Genomic DNA, 12277 nt, shown 5'->3' with positions numbered 1-12277 from the left:
GAAGATTAGGAAGAAAGAGAAGCATCCACCCATAAAAACATACCACTTCAGACCTCAACTAAGAAAGTATCCAATTATTTCTTAAATGTCCCCTAGACTTTTTGCCTCAGCTCCTTGCCTTGTTAGCCATTCCACATATTTATTATTCTTTGCATGAAATAATACTTCCTGACATCTGTTCCCAGTTTGTTTCTCTTTAATTTCCATTTATAGCACATTTTCCTATCCTCTGACCATGTTAAAATAAAACAATAAGTATGTTTGACACAGTGCAAGCTACTTAAGATCATGATCCTTCCCTGACCTTGATTTTTTTAAAATATGTCCTAAAACACAGAAAGCACTTGAATGAATTTAGTTGAAAAAGGCAACACAAAGCTCAGAGAATCACAAAGCACTCATTTCACAGGGAGCAGCACGAGGAGCCGTTTGTGGTTACAGCCCAGTTCCCCTCTGACAAGGATCAGCTGAAGACAGCTGGGGAAACAGAGGTGCTGGGGGCTCCATGAGATGAGAGGGCAGAACCAGGAGGCTCTAAGAGAAAACGCAGCAGTGGGACAGGCACAGCAAAGGAAATGTTAATTCTCTGTGCAGGGACACAAATTGGCTGGAGGGATATTTCCCCTTCTGACCAGGCAGATGGGAAAAGGTGCCCTTCCCTTGCTCTGAAGAGATTTTGTGTCCAAGTGCAATCTGGCAACTCCACAAGCAATAAATTCTCAAGGAGAAGTGATGAGGAGTGCTTTAGCTATGGCACGAGAACATTTCATGTTGTCATCTCTATATTGGTACAAGCCCTCAATGTAATTTTAGCTCAGGAGGAGGTTGCTTATGAAGCAAATATCAAATGGCAAGAAGCAATGTAGCCTCCAACCAAACGTGTGTACACACCTTCCAGTCAAGTGACAGAGCAAATCAGGAGCCAGGATTGTCACCTTTTTAAGGCCCACCAGGCAGCTCTGCTGGAAGGAGATCCTTCCTTCCTGCTCTGTCCAAGTGCTGGCCTGCGCAGGCTCAGCTCCTGCCGAGCCAGTTCAGTGTGGTGGGACATCCTGCTGCGACCAGGCTGGCAAGGTCACAGCCCTGAAGGGAAACACTGGGAACTGGAAACCCTTCTGGGAGCCTCTGTCAGTGCAGGGGCAGCAGCTGCTCTGCAGCGGGTGTTCCAGCACAGATATGGGCACTGCAACAGCCAGGAGCCATCCAGGCAGTGTCCAGATCCTCAGCCCCTGACCTGCCTCTGGCAGATTTCTTCACTCACACAAGTGTTTTACTGATAAAGCCCCAGGCTGCCAAGGGCATTTTCCTTTACCCACATTCTGAGCTGAGCTGTATGCACTTACAAACCTTGGGTTCCATCTGAGGCGTTCTCAGGTCAAACCAAGCCATGAAAAGCAGGACTAGGAGCAGCCAAGTTCAGCTGTGCTCTGACAAAGCACTGGCCCCTCAAACACAGCGTGCAGCTCTGTGCCAGGGCTGCACCACTATGGCCCAGGAGCCAGAAGATGATGAGGCTGGATGGTCTTTGGGAAAGCAGATCAGAAGTGGCTTTGAAGGCACCATCCAGCAAAGAGCTGGTGCTCTGCACACGCAGGACTGCTCCTTTTGGAAAACCAGCACCTCCCATTGCCCAGGAGATGTTCCCTTGATGGTCCCCTGGGTTCTGCAGCCAGCTTGGCCAGCCCTTGGTAACCACTGAATCCTCAGCAGCACAGAGCTCACAGGTACAGAGAGATGTGTTTGTGCCTCTGCTCCCTGAACTCCCTGCACTTCATCTGCCTTCCTGGGCTTTAAGCAGACAGAGCTCACAGAGGTGGATTTGTCCTATAAAGTCCATGGTTTGGAAGCATAAACATGAATTCCCCCAAATCTGCCTGTTTCTCCTGCTCATTTCTCCTCTGCCACAACTGGCCAATTTACCTTTGCTGTTCATCCAGCCCAGCATCCACAGCACCTGGAAGACTCCAGAAGTGACTGAGGGGATAAAGAGAAAAGCTGTGCTACACCCCAAGGCCTGATTATGCAAAGCTTTGTGGAAACAGTGTTGCTGCAGCTTGGAAAACAGTTTGGGAGGAGGGGATGAGAAAGCTTCACAGTGTGATTTAGCCCATTCTTGGGGTTATAATCTGGATTTAACCAGCACCCCCTATTTTATGTGAAATAGGATTTATGAAAATGTACCAAGGGTCATTTTTTTGTAAGTTGCAATCTCTTTATTTGATTAAGTAGTCTGAGTCAACAAAGTCATACTCTCCTCTATTTCTGACAGTTTCTTCAGCATCTGGCTCACCTTGGCCTCATCAAACTCCAGGCAGAGAAACTCCGATTCCTACAAAAGAACAGAGAACAATATTTGAGAAAAATAATTATGTTTGATCCCTGTGCAGAAGTGTGGTGAGGAATTTTACAGCTTAACTCCCTTTCTCAATGGACTTTCTTGCATTTTCCTGTCTGATCAGGAGCACTAATTTGTATCACTGATAAAAATCCAAGTGGGATCTGCCTGAGGCAAATGTGTTTGCAGGAGACTGCATAAGAAAGTGTGAACAAAATCCTGGAGTATGTCTCAGAGCATTCCTTGATTAGGAAGCACTGGAAAAGTCAGATCTCAAGCAATCCAGGAGTTAACCCCTGAGGCTCTGAGGAGAAGACCGGCCCAGACCTTTGCTGAATGAACCATTCTCCATGGACACCAGCAGACCCAGATAGCATGAGCCTACCCTGAGCAAATGCTGCACAATGGGACTGCAGAGCCAGTGCCTCTTCAGCTCCTGCTGGATCCCCCCAGTTTTAGCATCCTTGCTTTTCCAGACCTGACTAGAAAAGTCCAGAGCAGGCTTTCACACAACAGCTCCTGCAGGAGGAGCAACTTTTCTCACCACCCCAAAATAATCCCAGTATCTGCAACACATTTCAAGTCTCCTTTCACAGACAAGATCTGACAAGAGCTCTCTGTAACCTGACCTCCCATTGCTCCACCTGTGTTCCAGCCAGGGGCTGGTTTCTATCCCTGACCTTTGGGGAAGGAGTGGCAGTGCCATGCTGTGCAGAGGCCTGGTCCTCCACGGGATGACCTCCAAGTCCAAGCTCCTGGTGACTCCTCAGGCCTTCCAGCCACAACTCTGCACCCCGAGTCATGTGAGCCCATCTACAGATTTAACCAGGCCAGGGCTGCCCATGCAACCTTTGAGATCTGCTAAAGCTGATTTTATGGCTTAATCACAGGGGAATGTGAGTGGACAGGAGGAGATGGAAGCGCCTACTTCTGGAGATGTTTTTGCCTGAGCCTAAGATATAAGGAGGACTTTTTTTTTTGTTCCCCTCTTCAGGTTTTGTCAGTGAAAAGGAATGTAAGTTGATCAAAACAAAACACTTTGATTACACAGAACTCTTTGATTACACAAAGACACTGCCACTTGGTACAAGCCTAAGTGCACTCATGAAACATTCTTTTAGCTATAAAGCAGCTAAAACTCTCCCATGTGGGCTGGACGGTGTCTAGTTATCCACTCTCATGTACACCAACCTAAAACCTGACCCAAGAGGGCTGTAAATCAGGCTGCTCAGAACTGAGCTTCAATTTTATTTAATGCTTTGTTAGTTTATCCCCCCATGAAAAACGGAACAAAAAATAAGATGGACCCGTGAAATACAGAAATCCTTATTCCTTCCCTAAGGCATCCTCCAGGAGCAGGACAAATGGTATCCCTGCTCATCCTCAGCAGGAAAAAAGGCATCCCTTCTGATCCTTCCTACTGCTAAAAAATAATTCAGCCCTCTTGGAGTTAAGCAAAACTAAAGCCAACCACGGGCTCAAAGTCCTGAAGCCCAGCACTGCTGCTGCCCGGGCTGGAACCTGGGCTTCAGCTTCAGGCTGGGAAGCCGAGCTCGATGCCCAGAGGAAGGTGTGGGAAAGGGCCCCCATTTCCTGCAGCCGCCTTGGTTTTGTCCCTCCACAGTTTCCCACCCCTCCTCCCTTTCTTTCTCGAGCCCGGGCTATAAAAAGGAGCTGCAAAACAAAACATCCAAGAAACACAAACTGCCCCCAGCACTTGAATCGAGTTTTCTAGGAGCTGCAACAACAGAGTGCTGCAAAAATATTTATATGAGAGACTAAAAGAAGCACGACTTTTTCTGTCTTGGGAACTATACTTAAAACCCTATGTATTTTTGGAAAACCAACCCCCAGAAATTGAGAACTTAAAAAAGTTACGATTGTTCTCTATTGTATCAGTTTGGCCGGCTACTTAAAATGCTTTCTAGCAACTTTGATACACGTTATATTTTTAAGTTTTAGCCACTACATGGGAACAACAGAAAGGAACCCCTCAGAACTAGCATATCGTCGCATTCAAATTCATTTCCCCTCGATTTGGAGGATCCTACAACAACATTCAGCATTTCAAAGCCACCAGCCAAGGCGCCAGACCCACTCTTAGAAGCCGTCTCAACTCGACGCGGTGCTTGTAAGATCATTAGCGGGTCTTTGTAAAGGAATTATCCCAGCTTGAATTACCAGGAAAGCTCTTCAGACAGCGCGAAAGCATCAGCTTCGTGTGCCTGTGTGCAAACACAGCCAGCCAGCCGAGTGCTCCTGGACCTGGGCACCCACTCAGCTGCTTCCCGGAGCAGTGGGAGGATTGGAGGGGTTTGGGTCCGATCCTTTTGGAGCAGGCAGCGCAGCCATGTGCTCTGAAGAGCCTGCCAGTCAATGCAATCGCACTGCTCCGGAAGAGATGTTATTCTTTTAAAGATTGAGCTACCCCTTGTATATGTAAAAACCCAATCTGTAATGCCACCAAAACTTGCCTTCATTGTAATTAAGAACCCACATTCAATTTCAGCCTCCCCAGTTTTGTTTTTTTTTTTAATTTTTTAAAAATTATTTTTGATGAACAGAGCCAAAAAAAGGAGTCAGAATTCCAATCAAAAAGTAGGAGAGTTCAGAAGTGCTGCCTTTTGGGACATTTTGGGCTTGGCTCGTACCCCAGCGCAGGGCTCCAGTTAAACCAGAGATAGGTTAGCACAGATGAGTATCTGACCGTTCCCATTACCAGCAAATTAGGCTAGAACACCAAAGGCGGTGGGGGATAAACAAAACGAGGAGCTGGTCCCCAAGACATCACCGAGCCGGGACTCGGAGCCAGCACACAGCGAACGTGCCCAGGAATTCACAGCACATCAGCTCCCCCAGCAACACCCACGGGCACAAACAAATGTCATTTTGGTTCCAAGGCATCAATTAAACACAAAAGACAAAATACTCGTTTCAGAATAAATATACTGCTGATATATTTTTGTCCAATTTTGCAAATAAGTGTTAAGAGATTGCTTCTCTGGAGTAAAAGAAAAAACCTGCAGGGGCTTAGGTATAACCTGCTGTTGCCAAAAGGTCTGGTTCATCTGGTAATGTCAACTCTCCCACTTCCTCCAAATTTGCTAATTCCATGTAAATACTATTCCAATAAAACACCTGCAGGGACTGTCCTGTAAATATTATCCCAAGTCATAAGTGTAATTATATTTCAGCAGGAAAATCAAGCACAGAATCACAGGATGGCTTGGGTTGGAAGGGACCTTAAAGCTCATCCCTGGGCAGGGACACCTTCCACTAGAACAGGTTGCTCCAAGCCCCATCCAACCCGGCTTTGAACACTTCCAGGAATGGGGCATCCACAACTTCTCTGGGGAAACTGTGCCTCACCACCCTCAGTCAAGAACTTCTTCCCAACATCTACTCTAAACTGACTCTCTTTTGGTTTAAAACCATTCCCCTTGTCCTGTCACTCCATGACTGTGTCCAAAGTCCCTCTCTGGCTCTCTTGGAGCCCCCTTTAGGTACTGGAAGGGGCTCTAAGGTCTCTCCAGAGTCTTCTCCATGCTGAACAACCCAAACTGTCTCAGCCTGGCTGAGGTGCTCCAGCCCTGGTAACATCTTAATCACTCTTCTTTGGACTCATCCCAGCAGGTCCATGAGGTTCACTGGTCAGTAATGGTCAGCTGTGAGCCTCCAACCTCATGGCTCAGCACCAAAGCAGGTTTTGCCTGAGCCAGTACATGCTCACAGGCTTGCATGGTACACAAATGCAAATCCTAATTTAAAAATAAGAAAAAAAAAAAAAAGAAAAAAATAGGGGGGCAGGGGATAGGAAAAAAAATCCAAATGCCCTCCCCAATAGCAAAAAAAGTAAGAGAAAAGAAATTAAACACCACACCCCCTGCCCCCCAAAATCTCAACATAACCAGAAATTCAAAATGGAAATTAGGCACTTTTTAACAGTGCAAGAACACATTCTCCTTGGAAAAGGCGCATCCAGAAGTCATTTTTGCAATGATGCTGCCAAGCTCTATCACAGAAGCCTTTCTTCACTGCAGACTATCCTCACTCATTACTGGGGGAATTTAGTACTGTGCTGCCCTGCAGAAAATAAACCCTGACAAATTCACGCCTGCACTATAAACTTGCTTCCAAACCTCTCTCTGGGTGGTCTCTACCTGACACCTGGTGCTCACCATTCCCAGGCGACTCCCCAGGCTGCCTGGGTCAGAGGGACCTGCCCCGTCATATGTGCAAAGCTCTCTCCCATCCCCTCTTCCACACAAACATCTGCTGCAGGAATGTCACAATACACAACATCCACCTTGCATGAATGGTCCAAAAAGAAGAAAAACCTTGGATTTTAGCTTGTATTTCCTTCTTCAAAAATCAGAGTAACAGGACATTAAACTGGGTAGTTCTACTGGGTAGAATATTTAATGTCAGAAGTTTATGAGAGCAATTTCTTTTTGCCATTTAGAGTCTCATCTTAGGAACATCTGATACGTGGCAAAAAGAAAATAAAACCACAAAAAGTTGCCTCAAACCAATGCAGAATGATGAAAGTGTGAGATGCTGCATTGATTCTTCTATCACATTGCATCAATCGTGATCCCACTGCAAACTCCTGGAGTTATTTTTATATTCATTAGAATTCTGCAGGATATACTGGGGCATATGATAATGACAGCAAAATCTAGATAATTCCACAAAAAATCCAATGGATTGCAATCCATTGATTTCACACTCCCACATTTCTGACAATACTAAGTTCATTATTTTAAATTCAATTTAGAGCTGTTTTTCCTAGATATCTACAGTCATGCCCTTCAAAAACTCTAATGTAAAGTGCAATGCATTTCCCTAATACTGTATAAAATAAAGCACAAATATTTGTAACTGTGAGAGCCTTTTAATTCTCCATTATTTTGGTATTACATGAACCAAGAGCCTCTTAAGCAAATTATTATTACATCCCCTTAAAAAAAAAGTTAACTCGATTGCAGATTTTTAATACTTTTAATGTAACATCAAGCCTGTAATATCACAGAATAAGCAGATTAAGGATTGCAGAAAATGGAACAATTCCAAAGGATAAAAGTATATCCCTGATACTGCATAGCAAATGTAATGGCATTCCTTTTACATTATCAGACTCCTGAAAATATTCCACCTCACATTTTATATCCTACATGAAAAATGAGCATTTATGGATGCAGCTTTAACCTGCTGCTCTCTGTGCCTTTTGGAGGTGCAGCTTTCTTTTCAGCAAGCGTTGAAGAAAAACAAAGCCAAACCATAATTTAAGTGTTATAACTAATTAGAAGGTAGCATACGCTGTAGCTTTTATATGTTTCACATTAAAGAGCTAACAAGAATAACATGATTCTTTCTAATTAACAAGAAAAAAGGACAATACTTCTATGAAAGACTCTTCTTATTTGGCTCTGGTGAAATTAACTTTCATTGGTTTCTGTAAACCTTCCAATTTATCTCTTTTTGACTTTTTAAAAAAATCACACTGTTCCTGATTTCCGAGCTTATGCATTGCCCACATCCCACCCCGAGTGCCCTGCCCTGTGTGCTGCCCTTGCACAGACTCATCACTCCAGGGGTTTCTTATCTACTGCTTCTCCCAAAAACCTTCCACCACAGTGTGCAAATGCAGGCAATGAACAAGTGCTGGATGTCCAGCCCAGGTTTGGAATTAGTGATCCCCGATTTCTGTTCACTCAGTGCTCACCACAGCTCCCAGCTGCTGGGAGGACACTGCTCCTCCACTGTGGATGTCCCTCAGGCCCTTGGCTCATCAGGGGAGGCAAACATTCCAGTGCTGAGGGCAGCTTGCTGTGGTCAGAAAGGAAAGGTTGTAAAAGCCAGAGTTCTGCTGGAACCAACACAATGCAGAAAAAAGGACCTGTTTATGCTGACAAAATGCAGATTTCATTCTCATTGATGAATGGCTCTTTGCAAGGTCATGCCTGTGACTTTTTGTGTGGCCTCACCTGATCGATTGCTGTTTGCTAAGCCTGCTCACCTGGTTCCTCCAACACCCTTTCACAACACCTTCAGCTACCTGAGGTTCAGGCTACCCCACAAAATCTGCTGCAGTCACAGGAGCTTCAGAGAACAGAAAACCCTTTATGGCTCTCCCTCACTGAAGAGTGGTGGATGTTTGACTCTGTATAATGCTGCATCTGCACTCTGGAACATGCTCAGCTTAGGCTAAATCCTCTTGGAATTGAGCTGTGTATCTACCTTGAGGTGTTCAGAGTATCTTATATTTTTAAGGCAATTCTTTTGATGAGGGCATCAAGAGGCACCTTCCTGACCTTGAGCTTACCATTTCCAAGGTTTGGTTTTTTTACCTCAAAACCACCCCTCACCCCCACCATTGCAGCACTTCCTATTAAAAAAAAAAAAAAAAAAAAAAAGGTATTTAAGAAGAAACCTCCAAAGTATTTTTTTCCCTCATAGTCTTGATCTTGGATATGTGCAAAGCAGTTTGGGGAAGGAAGGATCCAGCCTGGCATGGGAAATACTGACCATGTAAGCAGGTCATAGCTGCAGTGCAGGCCTCGAAACACAGGGCTGGGTAATCCCAGCCAAAGGCACTGCCAGAACTTCTGCCTTCTGAGATAGGAATGGAATTGAGACAAGGGAACAGAAAGTGTTGTGATCTAACTCCTGATGCAGGAATGAAAAGTGAAACCTCTCTGTATCTGAACTGTTTCTAAAAAATAATGCAAAAGCACACACTCCTCTGAGCCCTCTCTGCCCCTCCAGACACTGTTTTGTCAAAGAAAGCACACCAAATGTTTCCATTTGAATTCCAGCATCTTTGAAAGCACAGCTGAGCTCCAGCTCTTTCAAACCCTAAAACAGTGCTTGTGGAATGTTTAATCTTTAACAGGAACGTTTTTAACTCTGCTGCTTGACTGGCTTGAGGTAAATAGGTGTGATGGCATACCAAATAAATCAATTAACCTGCTTAGGCTAATTACACTGTCTTGGAGACCCGGTATGCAACTCTGGCTGGGTCTTGAGCCAGCTGCTATTTCAACAAAGGTGTAAGCAGAGCTAAAATCATTAACTAAGAAATGCATGAAGAGGTTTTAAAAGGAAAAAAAAAAACAAAACAAAACAAGACCAGTGATATCTGCAAGCTTCATCAAACTGTACACCAAAGCACATAAAGCCAGCATTAAAAAAAAATTAAATTACCTTTATATCACTGTGAGATTTGAAACAAATCATGTATTAAAAAACTAAATTTAAAATAAAAACTACATATAACTATAAAGAATATATACATATGTAGTTTATACAGTTATATATATTACATGGAAAACTATATAAAAACTATTTAAACCCTCCATTTCTGGCAGGGCATCAGGCTCTCTCACAAGGGTACCAGTGATGAGAAAGCTCCATCATCACTTATTCAAGCCCTGCCTGCTGTGTCAGCTCTCCACTAACAGAGTCTCTCAGTGGAACCACTGCAAGGTGAGGTGCTCTCCTTTCAGAGTCCTCTGCAGGGGACCTTAGAGGGTAAATGCCCTTCCTCACTTATGATCTACATTTTTCTACCTTGTTTGACAGCTGTCCTTGTTTTCTTGCACTGTATTTTGTTTGCTTGGTGTTTTAAGGCTGCTCATGGAGCTGAAATATCAGTCTATAGCTTTCCCTAGACATGTTTTATGTCCCAATAACTAGGCTAGCCTTTGTTTTTTAGTCTTGTAGCAATTAATTGTACTGTGAAATTAGTCTAAGAACAAGAGTCCTTACTGATGCATCTTCTGCTTTTACACTAAACCCAGCTTTTCTAGTGAGAACATTCTTTAGATCTGGAATTAATTTTCATTAAATTTACATCTACCTATTACCTAACATGGGAATCATTCAGCATGGCAAAAAAAATTAAAATCAAACATCACTCATTATCATACCTACCCCCCCCCCACTTTCTCAGAGTAAAGTTTCAACTACTTTATGTTATTATTTACCATTTTCTAAAATGTTTCAGGAAGTACCCTATCACAGCATCAAACCCTCCCTGCCACTGGGGCATGTTTTTGTAACAGGGTATCCCCAAGACGAGGAACTTGGTTAACTCCTAAGGACACAAGGAAATTTCTGTGCTTTTAATGTAACTTTTTATTTAATCAAATCAGTGTCAACCACATTCCTCTCTGTTACTGCAATGAACAATACCAGGAAAACAGGAATGAACTCAGGGGGGTAAGAATTACTTTTATACCAAACCAATCAACACACAGTTAAAATAACCTGCATTTAGAAATAATCCCACAGTTAAAGAATGCACTAAAAACCTGAGCAGAGAATTCCTGACCTTTAGGAGTCTGTGTGAATTGGGATTCTGGCATATTCTGGCTGAGAGTACTGCTGGCTTGCAGGCTGAATAATTTGGTTAGCAGCCCCAAAAGAGATCACTCTTGCTCCTCCACAGCTCTTTCATGTTTATGTGTTACATAAATGACTCAGGAATCCATTAATGTCCTGCTCAAATACAAAAGCTGAGTAGAAATTAATATCCTCTTCCAAGCCAAATCATTCTATGGTTCCGTAATATTGGGATATCAGGACACAAGGCAGATGATGGACTTTGGACCTGGTTAGCAAAACAGATTTGGTAACAGGATGCCTTGGCAATTGCAAACAGAACTTTGAGGATTAAATCAAGATTGCAGGAAGATTCAATCAGACTGATTTACCAGAAAAAGAAAATGACATCAAGACTTCTGAAAGCAAGAGATGTTTAAAATGTATAAGTTTGTTTATGTGATGATTAACCCAATCGCTGCAGTAAAACATTACTAGCCTTCCTAAAATACTATATAAGCATTTGTACTTCACAATAAATTCAGATTCTCTGACCATTGAGTCCCTGTCTCTCTCTTCATCACCAATACTGTAACCTTAAAACAATTTCTTTCCCATGAGAGCAGACAATGTTGGCTCCTGCTGATGGCAAAGGCCAGAGGATCTTGGCTTTTCCTCTCCAATCAGTCTTTAGTCAAGGCCATAACTGGTTTTCTCAGAGAAGAGACCAAAGATTAGAATTACTCTGAAACAGCATTTTGGAGTAAGATATGTTTAAAATCCTCCTTTCTGCTCCTTTCTGAACCCTGCACATTTGCCCTGAAAAACACCTGGATTGGCTGAAACAAGAGCACATGAGGGGTAGGTGGCTCCTGTTGCTGAAATGCTTCTTCACCCAGAGCTGAACTAAAAGTACAAAGGTGTTTATTTTGGTTTTGCAAGTAGTGAGTAAAGGCCATGCAAACCCTCTGCTGATTTCTGTGTCTTAATGGCAACAGGTAATGCTCTCAAAAAGCCCCATTTCAAAAAGTCCCTATGTTCTTCACCTAAGCTCTGGGATCAGCATGACCCAGCTACAGCAAATATGTTTTGTGCCCACAAAATGGCATTTTTCAGAAATTATTTTTGAAAGGCAGCTGTTTAAGCCCTTCTCTCCTGGCCCTGTTCACAGCAAGCAGCAATGCCAAGCATCTGTTTGCTCCAGGGCATTTTACCACCAGAGAAGGGAGAGACAAGGCTGGCACAACAGACAGGCACACACACCACCAGCAGCATCCCCACCTCCTCCCAGAAACATTAAGCCTCTGTCCCTGGCACACTGATCCCACACATCTGGAATTACAAGCAAATACACCTTGAAATGGATGGTGAAAAGTCACTGGCATTTGGGCAGAACTGCTCATCTAAAAATACATAAACAGGGTACCAAAGGCTTGCAAATATGCCTGCAGTCCAGCAAGCGTTCAGCTGGGCTTTCCTTCTTAAAATATTTAACAAGACAAAGCAGTCAGATCAAACAGGCTTTTTATTTTTGCTGCTTTTATGGCATTTATCCATAACCTTTCTGATGATCTGAAAATAGAACTTATCAGGACCAAAGTATCTACTCAGAGTTAT

The 12277-nt window shown here is 43.5% G+C and overlaps 2 protein-coding genes across 2 annotated transcripts in view; both read right to left on the bottom strand.

The window, feature by feature from the left end:
• B3GNT2 (UDP-GlcNAc:betaGal beta-1,3-N-acetylglucosaminyltransferase 2) overlaps nt 1-12277 on the bottom strand; it is a 73974-nt gene that overhangs the window by 27395 nt on the left and 34302 nt on the right. The window contains exon 2 of the mRNA XM_050972599.1: nt 2291-2329. The gene's annotated coding sequence lies outside the window, so the exon portion shown is untranslated. The remainder of the gene's footprint in view (nt 1-2290; nt 2330-12277) is intronic.
• The window catches only part of COMMD1 (copper metabolism domain containing 1), a 62277-nt gene continuing 52187 nt past the window's right edge, over nt 2188-12277 (bottom strand). The window contains exon 3 of the mRNA XM_050972601.1: nt 2188-2329. Within this exon, the coding sequence (XP_050828558.1) occupies nt 2222-2329 (108 nt within the window). The 3' untranslated portion in view covers nt 2188-2221. The remainder of the gene's footprint in view (nt 2330-12277) is intronic.

The sequence above is a fragment of the Serinus canaria genome, chromosome 3 (genome assembly GCF_022539315.1).
Source record: "Serinus canaria isolate serCan28SL12 chromosome 3, serCan2020, whole genome shotgun sequence".
NCBI lineage: Eukaryota > Metazoa > Chordata > Aves > Passeriformes > Fringillidae > Serinus > Serinus canaria.
Note: the sequence above shows the minus strand (reverse complement) of the source record. Positions and strands in the feature narration are given on the sequence as shown.